Source organism: Mus pahari, chromosome 2 (genome assembly GCF_900095145.1).
Source record: "Mus pahari chromosome 2, PAHARI_EIJ_v1.1, whole genome shotgun sequence".
In the NCBI taxonomy this organism is placed as follows: Eukaryota; Metazoa; Chordata; class Mammalia; order Rodentia; family Muridae; genus Mus; species Mus pahari.
The window spans coordinates 53,433,926-53,451,984 of record NC_034591.1 but is presented as its reverse complement, the minus strand read 5'-3'; the positions used below and the strand labels follow the sequence as shown (position 1 = coordinate 53,451,984).

General features: G+C 45.6%; 1 protein-coding gene across 1 annotated transcript in view; it reads right to left on the bottom strand.

The window, feature by feature from the left end:
• The window catches only part of Lrguk (leucine rich repeats and guanylate kinase domain containing), a 110,110-nt gene extending 95,780 nt beyond the window's left edge, over positions 1-14,330 (bottom strand). The window contains exons 1-4 of the mRNA XM_021191105.1: positions 14,031-14,330; positions 7,070-7,177; positions 4,428-4,509; positions 356-456 (exon numbers count right to left, since the gene is read on the bottom strand). Of these exons, the coding sequence (XP_021046764.1) occupies positions 356-456; positions 4,428-4,509; positions 7,070-7,177; positions 14,031-14,327 (588 nt within the window). The 5' untranslated portion in view covers positions 14,328-14,330. The remainder of the gene's footprint in view (positions 1-355; positions 457-4,427; positions 4,510-7,069; positions 7,178-14,030) is intronic.
• Between the last annotated feature and the right edge of the window lie 3,729 nt (positions 14,331-18,059).

The window sequence follows — 18,059 nt, the reverse complement described above, 5'->3', positions numbered from 1 at the left end:
CTGTCTTGAAAATCCAAAAAGAAACAAAAAGAAGAGAAGAGAAGAGAAGAGAAGAGAAGAGAAGAGAAGAGAAGAGAAGAGAAGAGAAGAGAAGAGACGAGACAAGACGAAATAAGACATATGTCCAAGAAAACAGAAGGAAGCTGCTCTTTGAACGTAAGTTTTCAGCAAAGCTCTCAAGGATATGTTGGTGGAGCATCTTTTGGCAAAGCTGGCAACACAGACACCTGTCTGTGTTCCAGTGCAGACACACACACTCCTAGTCTGCATCCGCCCTCTCCGTTAGCTCTCTCTACACTGTTCAAGTGCGGTGGCAACCACTTACCGGATGTGATTAATGTATTGATAAGTATACCTTGAGATTTTGGGGTGGTTTGAAATTGAAGAAGGTAGTCAGCTTGTTCTGAGAAGCATTTAGTTCTAGAAGATACGGCATGCAGCTCACGCAAGACAAATCTGGGGGCAAAAACGGCAAACCAGTAAGATACTAGGAAAAGCCATTAAGCACGTTATATCAGAACACATACATTTTTTTTCCCCAGACAGGATCTCACTGTGTAGCCCTGGCTGTCCTGGAACTCCCTATAGACCAGGCTGGCCTTGAACTTAGAGGAATCCACCTGCCTCTGACTTCCAAGAGCTGGGATCAAAGGAGTGAAACATGGCCCATGTTGGAATAATTTTTAATTATGACAGGTACAAGCACATCTCTAATATTTCAGCTGAGTCAAATTAATAAAATCAGGAATGCGTGAAGTACTTCTTTTTTCTCAAAGATTTTTTTTTTTTTTTTTTTAATGTATCTGAGTACACTGTCCCTGTCCTCAGACATACCAGAAGAGGGCATCAGATCCCATTACAGATGGTTGTGAGCCACCACGTGGTTGCTGGGAATTGAACTCAGGACCTCTGGAAGAGCAGTCAGTGCTCTTAAGCGCCGAGCCATTTCTCTAGCCCGTGAAGTAGAACAGAGAAGAGCAGGCACATCCAGGGTATAGGGGAAGGTGGAGGGTAAATAACAGGTAGAAGCAGCACAGGACACACTTCGTTCTGATAGGTCCTAACAGTATCCAACACAGTATGAGCTGACTTAAAGAATCAGCGATTTCTCTTTCTCCCCCAGGCCCTACCCATTCCCTCCATCTCCTGCATCTCTAGGATGCCTGAGTAGCCAGTGGTTGCGGCCCCTTGCATGGCCCCACTTATTTTCCCACAATCTGCTAACCCCTGAGGGCTTCAAATATTGCCAGCCTTACAGGACGGGATGAGAGACTGTAAAGCCTTAGATAATCCTCTTGATAATTAGCTCCTAAATGACTGAATTAGGTCTTTTCAGAAGATTGGAAATACCACAATTAGGGAAGTCTCAGTTGCAAATTCAATTTTGTTGTAGTTGGACTTAATCCTAAATCTCATTAATTATTCGAGGTGATTTAGATCATTGCTTGTTATTGTGCCTTGACTCTGGATTGGTTCAAAAGCACATCTGAGCTCTGCATTTCATCCCAAGCAGAGAGCCCCAAACGTGATGCTAAGGAGAACTCTGCTCTAATGGAGTTCACAAGTAACAGAATTACAGGCGAGCTGGGGCTGGGAGCCAGCGTTTGCCATCCTTTGTTGCGGCCCAGGCATTCTGGGCACCGGAATGAAGGAATCCACACAGTAGACGTTCTAGCCTTACCGTACAAGAGACTCATTCTCCACCAGAAAGAGGTGTGGTGATAGCACCCCTTCTCTCAGTCTGAAGGAAATGACAAACCAACGACAGCCGTGCCAACAGCAGGCAAAGCCAGGCCAAGTGGCACGGACACATGCAGAGAGGCGGGGGCATGCCAGCTGTCTTGGGCAGGGTTGGCGGGCTGTGAGAGATGGCTCTGCCCTCCTACATTTTGTGATGGTTTGAGCAGGAAATAGTCCCCCAGTCTCGGGCATCTGAATGTTTGTTCTCCAGCTAGCAGCTGTTTGGGTAGGTATGGGAGGTGGGGCTGGCTGTAGGAAGTGTGTCACTGGGGGCAGGCCACGCACCATCCCCAGTCCACTCTGCTTCCTGCCTGAGGTTCCAAATGTGAGCGCTCCACTCTCAGCTCCCACTGTGGTTGCCATGCCTGCTGTAGGATGTCTCTGTCACTATGGGCTCTAACCCTCTGGAACCTTAACATAAACTCTTTCTTCTGTAAGTTGCTTTGGTCATAGAATTTATCACCGAAACAGAAAGTCAGTTAATATGCCTGATCAAGAGTCTGGGAAGCCAGAAAAATCTCACCAACTTCTACTTTACTTCTCTGGATCAAACAATACTGCAGTTGCAAGCATTTCTCAAAGAGGTAATTCACTGGGTATTAACACTTTGTTGGAAGTCAACGGGCCAACCAAGGAAGGTTGCCTGTGAGACAAACCCGATGGGGAAGTCAGACACTTAACAGTTTATACCTATCAGCCCATAAACCTATCAGCCCATAACGTGCCCATTCTGCAGCCAGCTGCATGTCTGTTAAGCATGGTCTCAATTCTATTAGCTTCCACTGAGCCCCTGAACTCCTGCTGGGGTTCGTCCTTAATGCCAGTCACATATCTGTTTTAGAGTAGAAGCATCAGCTAATATTTGGACAGATATAGCAAGATGGTAAATATATCTCATACTCTGTACTCACTGTCACACAGACAATCGTACACTGTGACAGAAACAGTCAGTCCCTGGCTTGCTAACTTCTATGTCGTCCCTCCTTGGTGCAGTAACCTCTTTGTCCACCAGATGGCAGGAGCACCTTACGTCTACACCAGGGGTTCTGGACCACCAGCATCAGCCTCACCCTCCCTTACTGCAAATGTAAATTCTCAACCCTTCCCCCCAGTTCCACTGAGTGGGAAACTCTGCAGGTGGGGTTCAGCAACCTGTGTGCTAACAGCTCCCACTCTAGCACAAGTGAGTCTGTTGAAAGTCAAAATGTGGTCTACCTCAGGGTACCTGTAAGACTGACGTCAGTCCTCCTGCAATCCCGACACAACACTGGCAGAGTCTCAGACTCCCAATGAATTTAATACAGTGGGTCTTGCAGAACCAGAGGAGTGATCTTCGCAGAGAGGAGTGTGTGGTGAGCTTCAGGGCACGAAGCTAAGTCTCTGGCATTGAGCACGGTCGGAGCCTCCCTCAAGGCTGCAATTTCTTATTCAGTAAAGGTGGAAAAGCGACCGTGGACACGTGGGGTGGGCAGAGCATAATCAACCTCGGAGGCGTCAGGTGGGCAGACCACCGCTGCCCATAACGGCTAAAATGCGTTCCTAGTGGTAGGATTAGCTTTGAAGTAACTCGGAGGAAGAGGGGCAGGGAGGGTCACAGAGAACAAGGTCACTGCGTGTTACTCCGCAGCCTCAGTACTCGTGCATCTGTTGGCAGTTTCCTAAAGTGAGTTTCCTAAAACTTGAAAAACAACGCACCAGGCTTTTGAGCAGGGCTATCTGAAAGAGCCCAGCGCTTCCCAGCACTCAGTGCCTGAGCTCTGATTGTCAGGGCCAGCTGAGGGGGCTGGGAACTGCAGTGGAGAGACCATCGTCCTGTATTATGGTTTCCGCTAAGGCAGGTAAAAAGAGGCAAGCAGAAGGTCGCTCAGTGGGGAAAGTGGGTCAGAAGTAGGTTTTCCCTTGTATCTCTAGGAATCTAACGGAAAAAATGGACACTGTTCCATCAAAGATCAGAAAACCAGAAACAAGGACCGGGCTATGAAGAAAACCTGACAGTTACAGGACTACATTCCTTAAGTGTGAAGAAGGAAAGTCTACTGATAAATACAAGGGCCGGCCTGCAGACGCGTGGTCAGGAGAGCCAGCAGAGCACATGGAGCCGGGGAAGGATGACTCTGGGAAGCCCTGGTATTTAGACAGGAAAAGTAAGAGGAGCTGGCTAGGGTGGAAACGCAAAAGCAAGCCAGAAGGGCGGGTGGGGAAGGCTGATCCATCTGAGCTGATAAGGTTTAAGAGTGTTGTCCATACCAGGAGGGCCTGATCTTTTCTTTGGGGAGGCCAAGGGGGGTGGGCCTGGGAGAGAGGGGAGGGGGAGAGACTGTGGAAAAGGAAGGTATGGTGGTCAGGATACGATGTATGAGAGATGAACAAAAACAAACAAATAAAAGGCATCATCAAACAGTCTGCAAGGATGACGGCCGGCCGTGAGGCTCCCTGGATGCCTGCCCCAGTTCAAAACACTGAAGACCTCGCTTCTCTCCACTGGGGGGTCATCGTGCTCGCTCGCTCCCTCCCTCCCTCCCTCCCTCCCTCCATCCCTCCCTGGACAACAGTGAATCAATATGTAAATTGATCTACAAATCACTCACATCAAATTCAGTATTATTAAACTACATTAAGTTCCATATGCAGCCTGTAAATGTCTGTACTAGCTCCGTGATCAATCTCCTCAACCGACAATCACGTACCTTCGATTCTGTTTCCCGAAAGATTCAACTTCTGCAGGTGAACATAGCCACACAGAATGCTGATGTCGACCAACTCACAGTGCTGATTGGAAGAAGAGGGGGAGGGGCATTAATTTGGCGACTCCTGTTTGTATGAGCCTTCCTGCAATATCTAGAAACAACACTGGTGGAAAGAAACTCAGAATTTCTTTCAAAAGTATAGAAGAGAGAAATGAAACCTAAGACCCACTACTAATGGGACTCCAAAGTGGACTACAGATCCCACCAAAAGAAGTATTCTTTCATAGGAAATGCTAGTCTGTCAGGTATAGTGGTGCAGGCTTTTAATCAAGGCAGAGGCAGGTGAATCTCTGTGAGTCTGAAGCCAGCCAAGGCTACCCAATAAGACCCGGACTCAAAAAGAAGAAAAAATAATTTATCAGCGTAAGAAATTAGTGTTATCAGCAAGAGCAAATCTGTTGAAAAGATAAGCGGTTTGTGAGAACTGTTAGGGCGGGGTTTGAAATAAAAGTTATAGCAATAAAGACCACGTTTTCATCCAGCTGAAGAAAAGCAAACACTGGGAGTTTAAATGAAGTCTTAAGGGGACATCCCATGCCCTAGTGATATGAGGATATCACTAACACACGCTACAGAGAGACGCACAGAGAGGCGTGTGGCCAAGTCTGGGGTGACAGAACACCCTGGGAGCTGCAGCATCCGACTGTGTGACTCTGCGGAGTCTCTGTCCAAAATTCATACCAGAAAACGGTACTCAAAGGAAGTTCAGGTGGACTTAGGAGGGGAATCTGATCCCTTGGCATAGAGACTTATACTAGTGGTATATGTCATTCTGTCTCAAGCAGTAAAAAACAAAAACACAAACAGAAAACAAAACATACAAAAAACAAAAACAAAAAAATGACTCTAATAGTCATTTGAAAGCAGGTTCTCATGTGGGGAGTGATGGTTGCTGCAAGTGGCAAACCACAGAGTGCCCACTGTGTACATCACCATGGTGATGAGAAAACAGGGAGGGGCTGAGAAAACAGGGAGGGACAGAGCTCTGCTATGCCTCCTGACTCTGGCAGGAGAGAAGATATGTATGCAAGTAATTAGTGGAGTCAAATAAATAATAATACATTGTTGGTGTTGGTGTTGTTATAGTATTATTATTATCTATAACATAAGTAAGATACTGAACCAGAAAGTGTACTCATTGAGACAGGTTTTTGAGGCTAAGTAATTTAACATGTAATATCTCAACAGTAAGGAGGACAGGGGCAAAATGAGTTAAGCTCCCTCCCTCTGGCTAAAATAAGATTCAAAGGGTTGCTTTTGTTAGCAGACCAGCCTAAGGCATAGCTCTACATATATAAGTAGACTATTGGTGGAAATGGCCCTTCACGGGGCTGTACTGGCTGCAAGAACAGCAGCATCTCAATGGCTCACACAGTGCTGTGTGTGTACAGGGCACTCCCCAGATGTCACACCTGAGTGCCTGGGACACCCACAGAAGGTTAGACATGGTGACTATGGCCGTCATATGCTGATGGACATGCTATGAAGCCAGCACCAGGGACCACACTTAACTAGTCCTTGGGTGGTTTATTTGTTCAAATCCAGGGCAGAACACCCTTTCCGTTGGGAATGAAGCAAACCAGAGAGCTATAGTAAAAGTTCAATGTGCTTTCCTTTACGTACATGTAGAGTGCACAGTTGTGCAGGTATGGGTGCACGTGTGTATAGAGGTGTGTATGTGTGTGTGTGTGTGTGAGAGAGAGAGAAAGAGAGAGAGAGAGAGAGAGAGAGAGAGAGAGAGAGAGAGAGAGAGAGAGAGAGAGCTGTCTTACTTGCATTTCACCTGGTATACTGAACCATAGCCCTGACTGAAGCTGGAGCTCAGGATTTCATCTTGACCAGGCTGACACACCAGCATGACCAAGATCTGAACTCCAGCCTTCACACTTGCACCTCAAGCACTTTACCCATGAGCCATTGCACCAACCCCTTGACTTTTTTTTTTTTTTTTAATGGAAGCAAAAAGAACTAAACTATTTTTCCAGGACTACGGGCAACAGCAGAGAAGCTGTAGTGGTGGTGGTCAGCTCTGGCAGCCCCTCACAGTCAAAGTGGAGCGGAGACCCTATGCTACTACTCGCTGGCGAGGGTTGAAATCTTGAAAATTGATGGATAACAATAGATTTTTTTTTTTTGCTTTAATGATAGGCATCTTTATGAAAATAAAAGACAGCTCAGGGCTACTTACTTCTTGACATACTTCAGGGAGAAATCAATAATACTCGGCTCCCTGGGATTCAGCTAGAGTTTAGCTCAGCTTTGGCTGATCAGAGCGAAAATTCTTACAGAGTTTTTGATTGGTTTTACACATCCAGATTCAACCTCCCGAAGAAAGCATTGATTGCTATAATATAGACTACTTAGGATGAAAGAGGGTGCAGAGGAGGATAAAAACAGAAGAATTAGGGGAGCTGACAGCCGGACAGCGAAGCTCCCTGAAGTCTGCCATTCACGGGCACATCTCTCATCGCTCAGCTCTGGCCGACGTGAGACCCTGAGCTCTGCTGCCACCACGTGAATGCCAAAGAAGATGAACATCATCTGCCCAATTCGCCAGCCTACAGTGATCCTGTCATACTCACCGACAGATTCAGGTTGAGGTAAACCTGCTCCGTGCCACGGCCTGACCACCCCAATCCAGTGAGTGCCTCAGCCACATTCTCCTCCCTCAGGATCCCGTCATACTCGTCCTGTGGGAAGAGAATGGTGGACAAAGAACTTGCATTAGAAAGGCAACTGTCTACCTCATCCTACCCAGCTTCTGTGGGGGAGCACTTCCGGAGTCAACTTTGGCTGATAGCTTGCTTGTGATTAATCATGAATGAGCATGCTGGCATCTGTCTTTGTTTTTAATTGAGACGCGAGTCATACCTTGACAAGTTCCTCCACTTATACATACATCCTTGAGAGACTATCCCAGCCTGAAGGGAAAGGCCTTAGTCAAACATAGATAGTGGGTACCATAAAGTCACTGCATAAGCATCTGTGGTCATTGTTTATCTTCCTGGAATTGGCCATGCTTTCTGTTCCTTGCCTTTAAGAGACACTGAGAGAATACACTCGTTGCTGGCATGGTATTGACCAACAGCTCTCCCATCTCTGTCACCTGCATCTTCTTCCTGCCTTTCCTATGATCATCCTCACTCCCCAGTCATGGTTCCCATTAACTGACCGCCAGGCTCCGACAAGCTTCCAGAGAAAAGGCCATGTGTGTGTGTGTTTGTGTGTGTTTGTGTGTGTGTGTGTGTGTGTGTGTGTGTGTGAGACATGTAATACTATATACAGTTAAGTAAATGCTCATCAAAGCTGTGCCTTGCTGCTACCGACTTGTCACGTGCCACTTCCTTGTGGTGTCCAATGCTGGGAGAGCACAGGAGCCATAGGGACATGAGTGTTGGTGGCCCTGTGCTACCAACCTGCTAATCCTTCTGACAGCCCTGAGGCAGCACTCTTATCTCCAATTTAAGTAACTAAGACTTAGAAGTTACCCCGCTCAAATTGACACTGTGGTGGGTGACAGAGCTGGAATGAAAAGTCAGTCTGTCTGTGATTCTGCACTGGGCTGCTTGCCCGCCCCTCAGTAGATGTTTGCATCAAACAAAGGCAGTAATGTCTTGAAATCTGGTATTCTTGCTGAACAAACCAAGTCCTCAGCTCACTTCCTGGTTGCTGATTCTGTAAGATTCATCTAATTTACAAGATGATTTAGTGGGTCGCTTCCATGAGAAAGCTTGCCCTTGGTCTACAGTCAGTGGATGGGCAAGGCAGTTCTCCAGTGATGGCAGACACGCTGATCCATGTTGCACGACTCCTATACCTTGAACTCTGCAATGGCCAGCACGGACACTGACATCAGCAAGATGACAGAAAACGGTCACCATGGCAGCCACGCTGACATAAAGTACTTAACCATGAAGAGCAAGCATATGAACTTCGATGCAAAACATCTGCTCGTTAGTTCTTTATTAACCTGGGAGCCAGGGCTGCTGTTCGCTGTTGGTCCTCAGGACCTAAGTATACAGACTCATATTAGTGTCCAAGGAGGCTGTCCCCGGGGGAATACTGCCTGCATGGAGATAGTGCATGTTGTATTGGAGTCAGGTGGGCTCAGTTTGAACCCCACAACCTCTGTCATGTGACTTGGGGGGAGGGCAAAGCTTTCTCTGAACCTCATTTCTCCACCTATAAATAGAAAGTGTGTTCTTCTTTAAAGCTGTTCTAGACACACCATCCCTCCAAAGTAGGCTGCGTTTGCTGTATTGATTGTTTGGAGCTGAAGGCACTTGAAAACCCAGCAAACGCCCGCCAAGGAGAGACTTTCTCTGAACTGCTTTTATCTACAGAGAAGCAGATCCTTCAAAAGGAACTCGATTGTTATAAATCCCCTCCCCGGGAGTTTCATCAGCTGGGGGAGACTGACCCTTATCACAGGAGCAAAGAGAGGCTGACACCACAGTGAGGCAGGCTGGGTCACCAGCTCTCAAATCTCCCAACTGTCCTAAGAGAGCCCATGTGTCTTTCCATAAAAGCATTTGCCCCCTCCCCATCCCTTTAAGCGGCCCACATCCCCTCTCCCCTTCCCCAGTTAGCATGGTGTGCAAACTCTCAACATCTCACATCAAAATGGTTTCCAGATCGGCAGGATGACTGACTCAGTAGGTGGAGGCACTTGCCTCTAAGCTTGAGGACCCGAACCCCCCATGGCAGCAGGAGAGAGCAAATGCCTACAAGTTGCTGTCTGACCTCCAGGTGTGTGGCACATGCCTGGATAAATAATTATAATAGATTTCTTTGACACTTATTGATTTTATATGTAGGAGTGTTTTGTCTGCACGTATGTACAGGCTCCATAGGCATTCAGTGCCTGAGGAGGACAGAGAGGGTGTTGGAGCCCCTGGAATTGGAGTTATGGATGGTGATGAGTCACCAGTTGCTTTCTGGGAACCAGAGAGAGCAGGAGCCTCGGCAAGAGCAACTCTGAACTCCTAAGTCGCCTCTCCAGACCCTTTCATACTTCATTGGTAGGATTCATTTGCTTGTTTAATTTTATCTGCATGGTTTTCTTGTTTGCTTTTAAGTCTGTGTACCGCATACTTATCTGGTACCTTTGGAAGTCAGAAAAGGGCTTTGGAGCCCCCTGGAAATGGAGGTACAGATAAGATTAGGAGCCACAGTGTAGGGGTTAGAAATCAAACCTGGGTCCCGTGGAAGAACAGCCAGTGCTCTTAACCACTGAACCATCTCTCCAACCTCTCCCCCGGACTGGTCCTGGACATCTAGCTAATTATTCAGTGCTTGTTAAATGGTGGTTATTGGAGGGGAATCTACAACCGCTCATTTACTAACCCAGCATAGTCCCTGACAATGATCTATAAACATCTGTCCTTGAACCCACAGAGAAATGGAGTCTTCACCCCTCAACAAGGAAAACTTTGCTTTGCAACTGGTGAGGACCATTACAAAAACAAACAAACAAACAAACAACTGTAAGAGAAGGTTTAAAAACATCTTTTCCTATGATACCCCGATGCATGTAATATTAAAACCCACCACACTTGTACCCTTAGTCTGTGTTAACCTGCTCATCCTCACTTTTCCTCATAGTGCCTTCATGGGTCCAGCTAGGAGAGCTAGGAAATTAGGAGGACTGTCACTTCTCTCCTATTCCTTATTTTTAATATTTTAAGGAGAATTAAAGAAACAATGTATAGAAAGCCCTTGGCATGGTGTCTGGGACACATCAAATGTGTCAATAAAAGTCTAGTGTGCAGAAGTCCCACGCCTGCCACACTGCTCACAAGTGGGGACGACATTCATGCCTGTGCATGAAGTGTCTTATAAAACCTAGGAGGGAGTGGGGGTGGAGGGGTCCTGCCTTCCTCCCAAACTTCCCACCCAGAGCTCCAGAGGTCACCTGACCTCACACCACTCCATTTCCTTACTTATTCCGGAAGGCCTGTTGGTCACCACAGCTGTGGACATCGGGTGGGTAAAACTGCCAGCGTTCTCTCAGATTCCTAAGCCAAGGAGGTTCCTGGAAGACGTATCAGACCTTTCTGCCAACAGGCAAACAGGCCTCTTCCCATTCGATCTATTGGCAGCATCACCCACTTCCTTGTTCTGGAGATGTCCTCGCCCTGGCTGAGCGTGATCATCCAGCTAGCATGTAGCTCTTCTTCTCCTACACCTCTGGACTGGTCCCTTCTCACACTTGTCTTCACCTGCACATCAGTGACAAATCTGTTTTCCTATACTGCTGTCCTTCCCACCTCCCCTCCTCTCCCTTGCTTTCCCTCCCTTCCTTCCTGGCCTATTTCATAGACCTAGTGCTATGAAAGCCACAGCTTCCGCTGCCACTGTGAACCCTCTTCCCCGATTTCCAGTCATATGATTCTTAAACCCAATTCCTTAATATATAGAAATGTCTGTCTCTGAGTCCCTTTGCAATGACGCAGTATCCCCCACTGTCCATGGTATCTCACAGTGACAGTGACCGTAGACTCACCCCAGGTCTCTGACACTCAATTAGTGTTGGTCTCATCTTAAGTGTTTTGTCTTTAACCTACTTAATGTTCCAAGCACTCCCTTAGTCCAGAATCTCCCCGCTCCCCTATAGATACTGCTAGAATACCTACCACCCTCTCATCTAAATATACCTGGTCATCAGAGAACTGCTTACAGTATCAAGTGGGTGTCCGTGCACAGCTCTGAGCCTAGCCCTACCTTAGCTTCAGCTCCTTGGTCTGCTCTTCCGTGTTACTCCTGAGTGCAGCTGCTCCTGCCTCTGTATATGAAACTCCAGGTGCTGCCTGCTGTGGCGTACTCATATGTCACTCTGAGAGCACGGACCATGGCTGTCTTCAGTCACATCTCAGTCACATCATCATCTTCTAACTGCTGCTATCACTTACTTATTCCATCTGTAACTTCTAAGAGCCTACTACTCTATCCAGCAGATATTATACTGAAAACTTTACGGTAGTCTCTTACTAAATCTGGAGTCTATAACTATCCCAGTGAATAGGCACTGTGACTCACATTGAATTACTGGTTCCGGCAATGGGAAGTTTTCATGCACCAAATTTTGGATCAAGACACGGTCAAAGAGTGCTTCCTATTAAGCAATTGTTCAGTAAATGTTCGTTCAATAAGGCTAAAACCACTTCACAAGCTACAGGTAGCAATTAGAAATGCCTAAATTACTGTTTTTAGTATCAGGACTCTATTATGCTAAGTGTTTGGGATTTTTACTATGCTTTGTATGTTTATGTGTATTCATGTACATGCGCACACACCACGGCACACATGTGGATGTCATAGGACAACGTTGGACAATCAAGTCTCTTCTCCCACTACGTGGGTCAAGGGGACTGAACTCAGGTCGTCGAGCTTGGCAGCAAGTGTCTTTACATGAAAAGCCATTCTCTTACGAGACAGAGAGGATCCTTAAGCCCCTTATAAGCTAAATAACTTATTCAGAATCTTGGTACTAACCAAAGGCTAGCCCACGTCCTAGCCACAAGCCTTTCATCCCAAAGGCTGTGCTCTAAACAACTCCAAAACAGCTCCAAACAAGTTCAGCTGCTTCCCTTAAATTCATTAGGGCTTCTGGAGTCTGAAGCAGGCTGCACTGCTGGATATGGCCACCACGTTATTACTTGGAACCAGGGTAAGATAATGGAAATCAACCATTCAACACAAACGTATAGTTCTTTACAACTTTTCAGTTCATTCCACATTTTAAAACGTAATACCGTGAAAAGTCAGTAACAATATTTAGAATATAACTGGAGGAAATAATGAACTTTCTCTCAACATAGTCTCCAAACCAGAAAGGGGCGGCCAGTTGGATGGACCCCTTCTAACGGCTTGTTAATGGCATCCTGAAGACAGATTAATGACGGCACTAATGAACTCATATCCAAGGAGCCTGTGCTAATTAGAATCGTAAGTACTGCTGGTGGTTCATTTGTGAATTCCTCTGGGGTGGAAGGTGGTGGAAACCATACAAACATTTCAAAAGAGCACAAACACAGCTACGGTTTGTGGTAGTCACTGCTGAAGGTGGAAAATTAACCAACAAAGGGAGAATAAAATAAATGATGGCCTTTTTGGTTGTTTGTTATCATTATCTTCATCATCAGTATCACCACCATCATCATCATCATCATCATCATCCTTATTGTTGTCGTGTTTTAAGGCAAGGTCTCACTGTGTGGTTCTATCAGTGTTTCTAGCTAATCAGGAACTGGATGTATAGACCAGGCTGACCTCTAACTCACGACAATCACCCTACTTCTGTCTCTCAGTGCAGGGAGAGAATGGCAAGAGTGCCACGGTGAGCACACTGCTATAGCCAACTTCGAGCAGCGTTAGAATGGAACTAGCCCAGGAAGAAAGATGTGGACTAGGAAAGACAAAAAGAGGAATGAGGGGGGGGGGGGGGAAATGGGCCAAATATTCCAAGTGCAGGAAAGGGCATTAGAGACAAGAGCCCAGGGAAAGGAGGGCAGAAGTGGAGTAGCGGGAGGTCAGAGGCAGGAGGACAAGAAAGAAGGCAAACAGGAGCCATGTTTGACAAGGGGAGAAAGGTGGCTTGTGAGGAAGCCGAGGGAAAAGAAGGGAGGAGCAAAAAAAAAGGCAAGAAGTGAAATCAAGGAATGTTGGATCTGAGTAGGGAAGACAGAGAAAAGCCTAACTGGGGATGAGAGGGCAACAGATCAACCTACGATTTTGAAAAAGCACAATAAATAGAAGCCAATAGCTAGGAGTAAGAGAATGCAAGGTGGAAGGAAGTGAAGGGAGATGAGGAAGGACGGTATGTGGGGATAAAGTCAAGTGTGGAAGGGAAGTGGAATCAGATTAGGAAACGGTCTGTAGAAAAATAGTTAAGATTGGTGGGAACACGTCCCATAAGTCAAACTCTCCGGGCTGAGGGCGAGCTGGCTCTCTCTGATCATGCTGTGGCTTCCTTCTTAACCAGAAAGAGAGGGAGTGCTTAAAGAGGCACATAAATACCCCTAATAGAAGTAACATATAAAACTTATAAGTTATTTCGTCTTCAGCAGAGCATTTGGATTTTTTTTTTTTACCACCCTGGAGGAAGAAAGATGAATGGCCCAGAAGTACTTAAGATCAGAGAGACATATTTTGAATATAAAAAAAAAAAAAACCAACGCTTGCCTATTTTGTAATAATGCATAATCTTGTCAATGCGTAATTCTGAAAGCATTAAACCCATACTGGTACACCGATTTTTTTTTTTCATAATAACAGTGTGTAATCTGACACATAAGAAACTATGAAAAGAAAGGAAATCTTTGGAGGGTTTCACCCTCTTCCTCCAAGACAGGAGGTGAAGCACATCAGAAATGGGGGAATAGAAATAAGCAGCAGAGAAAAGCCCTTGCCTCTGGTCAGAAGGGAGTGGGCTGAACCCAGGGCGGGAGGAATGCAGAAGCAAGCTGCCGCTGAGCCAGCCAGGCTGTGCGGCTGGAGGATGCCTGAGACTGGGGTGCGGGTTAGGGGTGGGGGGAGGCACACCTCCAAATTCTGCATTTCGGACTCCTCTGACTGTTCGGATTCCCCTTCCTCCTGTTGCTGCTCTTCTTGCTCCGCTTCTACCTCATGAGAGCGGTGGATGAGCTGGTGGAGGAGGTAGGAGGAGGCGCTTCTGAAAGTCCCTTTTGACTTCATTCCCATGGGAAAAGTAGGCCAACGTTTCTGACGATCTTTTTCTGTGAGCGACAGTATCGCCTGGGCTACTATGCGAGAGGCGCCCAAACCCCGCCGGAAACGGGTCCCTTGCCATCGCGAGGGATTTCGCTCGAAGGCCGCCATCTTGTTTATACGCGTTGCCTAGGAGACTGACGTCTTGGCCCGCGGTGCTGCGAGGAATTCTGGGGGCTGTAGTCCAAGCTTCCGTACTTGCACAGTCTATCAAGGTCTCGGCATTCACTTTTGCAGTGCTCTGCTTCTTTTATTTTCCTCTTTACGTTCAGCCTCTAGTTTTGTTCCTTTTTGCACGTACTTTTTTTTTTCTTTGTTTTTTTTCTTTTTTTGTTGTTTTCTCTTTTTTTTTTCTTTCTTTTTTTTTTTTTTTTTTGCACGTACTTTTAATCCCCTTTCTCCACCCACTTTCTTTGTCTTCTGCTGCCTGTCCTTCTTTGAGCTTGTTCATCTCACATTTGATAACATTCACACAAGCATCTCCAGTCTGGCTTCATTCACACCATCGAACCTTGGAAGGATTTGACATCCCTAATTCTGTCGGTCGGAAAGCTAGTAAAGATGAGATTTAACACTATGCACAGCGCCGTGGGAGGCGATGAGGCCGTGACATAGATGATTGAGAAAACCGACTCCTCTCCTTCTCCTTTCATTGTGGATAATGAAGAGAAACTACCAAAGGATTTTGAGAGCTCATTTGCAGTTAATTTACATACCTGCCCAACTCTAAGTCTGGTCCTTGGGAAGAAAAAAGCTAGCAGTGGGACGGGAGGGGCAGATTGGGGAAGGGAAGGAAGGAAAAGGGAGGAGAGAGAAGGAAAATGAATCAAACGGATTGTAGTGTATCTGAACCCCTCTGAAGAGCTGTTAGTATTCCATCAATAATTAGTCAAGTGACCTGCATCGGTAATTATTTCCATCCTGCTGAATAGTTTTATCAAATGTTCTTCTTGAAGGATTAGAAAGCATAGTTTTATGCTAGTGTGATTTTATGAAACCCAAATCCTATAACCTTAAGCTCCACAAAATAGACATGCCATAGAAAAACAGAACGAGAACTGTAGTAACTATTATTGCCATAGGGATGACAACAGAAATCCTGACAGGGAAGTTGTCCTCATTCTCTGGCCTTACTGGGCCATTTCTCCATGCTTCAGTGACAGCCATTACAAATACAAAACGATCCTATCAATGGCTGTCAGGGGAAAAGGAGAAAAATTCTTATGGACACCATCCATTGACTGTTATCTTTCTTAGTGCTTGAGGGACCATTAAAACTGACATAAAGCTTTCAGAATTACCTTCCTTCATTATCTTGCGGCTTATAACTGGAAAGGGCGCAATGAAAGTCTCTCTCTGCTAGGTTTGGCTTGCTTCGTATTTCTTTTCCTAGTGGGTACCGATTCTGACAAGGGATTTCTCTCCAACCTCATTGCCTTAGGGTCTGGCTCCACCTAACTCAGAAGACTAGAGTGTTCATTCTGCTCTTGCAGAAATTATAAAAACGCAAACCCTATGTGTGTCTTCAATAACTTAACTGGCATTTGTAGCAGAGGAAAATTTGCCAACGGCAATCTACTGAGAAAAATGTTTGATGGTAGAATTAGGATTTGTCAAAGAATAATTTTAAGATGTGGAAAAAAAAAACATGTTTGCCCTACAAGGACTAGAATGAAACATGCTGAAAAGAGATTATTTGTTGGAGTTGGTCTCAGGCACTGTGTATTCAGATGCTTGTTCTGTGTCCCAAGGTCACATTTCAGTCTAGACATGGGCATTGTATTGACCAATGTGCTGTAAAGAATTCTCCCCAATCTCTACTTGGACAATAAAAGGCTTAGAGCCCAACCCTGGGGAGGAGAAAGAGGAAGGCAGAACTTGAGATGGAGTAGGGGGTCTCAGGTAGGGACCACGAGGAGAAGGAAAATGGTAGGGGAAGAAGTAAGATTCCATGAGGCAGGATGGCCCATGATCACAGGGCCAAGAGAAGCTCACCCTGAGACCACACATGAAACAGAACAAGACTCAGTTGGCAAGCAGTGGTATATTCATCTGGTTATTAATAGCCTCACTGGGTTGTCATAGTGTCGGAACCTGCCCAGTTTAGGTTTTTAGCTTGTTAATAAATTCTGATGTCTTTGTGTTGTTTACTCAGGAGCTAAATGGGAAGGAGTGTGGCAGAAACAATAAATGACATCAATAATTATTATTGTTAAAGATGGCAACCATATTCAGAATCATAAGATAAGGAATTGTGACATAGGCTTGCTAAGTTAGAGACTGTCAGAAATAACTTTGAGGTCCCAAAGACAGAGCCCACCACTCCAACAGGAGCATCGCAACAAGGCAAAATGTCACTCTTTCTCAGGAGGGTGATTTACAGAGAATGAAGGCACAGAGACAGGAAGTCCACTTGATGGCGGCAACTGTCTTTTTTCCATTGGCTGGGCTCTGACTTCAGGCTCTCAAGATTGGATAGTTTTTTAAAATCAGAGCTAGAGAAATGAAGGTGGAAGGGAGTCAATGACTTTAATCTGAGAATGTAGCAGGGGCTTCGTATGAACTTACTGGGTTGGTGCTATTAAAATGTCTTACTGGGTGGGAGAGATAAAAGATCTGAATTCCTTGTCCTAAGCACAGGTATTATAATTGCATAGGAGCTGATAGAGAAGACGGATATTTAATATTCCTTTCAGAGACAAAACTGGCTAATGCCCTGCAACATACTAAGACCTAAGGATTGGCATGTGATACTGATGTATGTTTGGTCTTTTCATCTCCACACCTACCTTTACCTTCACTTGATGGATGGGTCCACTGAGGCTCCAGGGAGTCAACATTGGCCTAAAGTGGGGTGGGGGTCGGGGGCAGTGCAAGACACCTAATGTAGGCCGAGCAACACTGCCACAGCTACGACTTTTTCAGAAAGAGAGAAAGAGAGAAAGAAAGAAAAAGAAAGAAAGAAAGAAAGAAAGAAAGAAAGAAAGAAAGAAAGAAAGAAAGAAAGATGAAAGAGAGGGAGGGGAGAGAGAGAAAGAGAAGAAGGAAGGAAAGGAAGAAAGAGAGAGAAATGAAGAAAGAGAGAAATAAAGAGAGAGGGGGGGAAAGAAAGAAAGAAAGAAAGAAAGAAAGAAAGAAAGAAAGAAAGAAAGAAAGAAAGAAAGAGAGAGAAATGAAGAAAGAGAGGGAGGGGATAGAGAGAGAGAAAGAAAGAAAGAAAGAGAGAGAGAGAGAAAAGGAAGGAAGGAAGGAAGGAAGGAAGGAAGGAAGGAAGGAAGAGAATGATGAAAGAGGGAGGGGAGAGAGAGAAAGAGAAGAAGGAAGGAAAGGAAGAAAGAGAGAAAGAGAGAGAAAGAAGGAAGGGAGGGAGGGAGGAAGGAAGGGGAGAGAAAGAGAGAGGGGAGGGAGAGAGAGAGAGAGAGAGAGAGAGAGAGAGAGAGAGAGAGAGAGAAAGGAAGAAAGAAAGAAAAAGAAACTAGATAAAACTTCACCAAAAGACTCGTCATAAAAATATACTAGTTGTCCAACTGGTAATAAGGATACATGCTCCACTATGTTCATAGCAGCCTGATCTATAATAGCCAGAAGCTGGAAAGAGCCCAGATGTCCCTCAATAGAGGAATGGATACAGAAAATGTATCCATTTACACAATGGAGTACTACTNAGCTATTAAAAACAATGAATTTATGAAATTCTTGGGCAAATGGATGTATCTGGAGGATATCATCCTTAGTGAGGTAACCCAATCACAAAAGAAGTCACTAGATATGCACTCACTGATAAGCGGATATTAGGCCAGAAACTTAGAATACCCAAGACACAATTTGCAAAACACAAGAAAA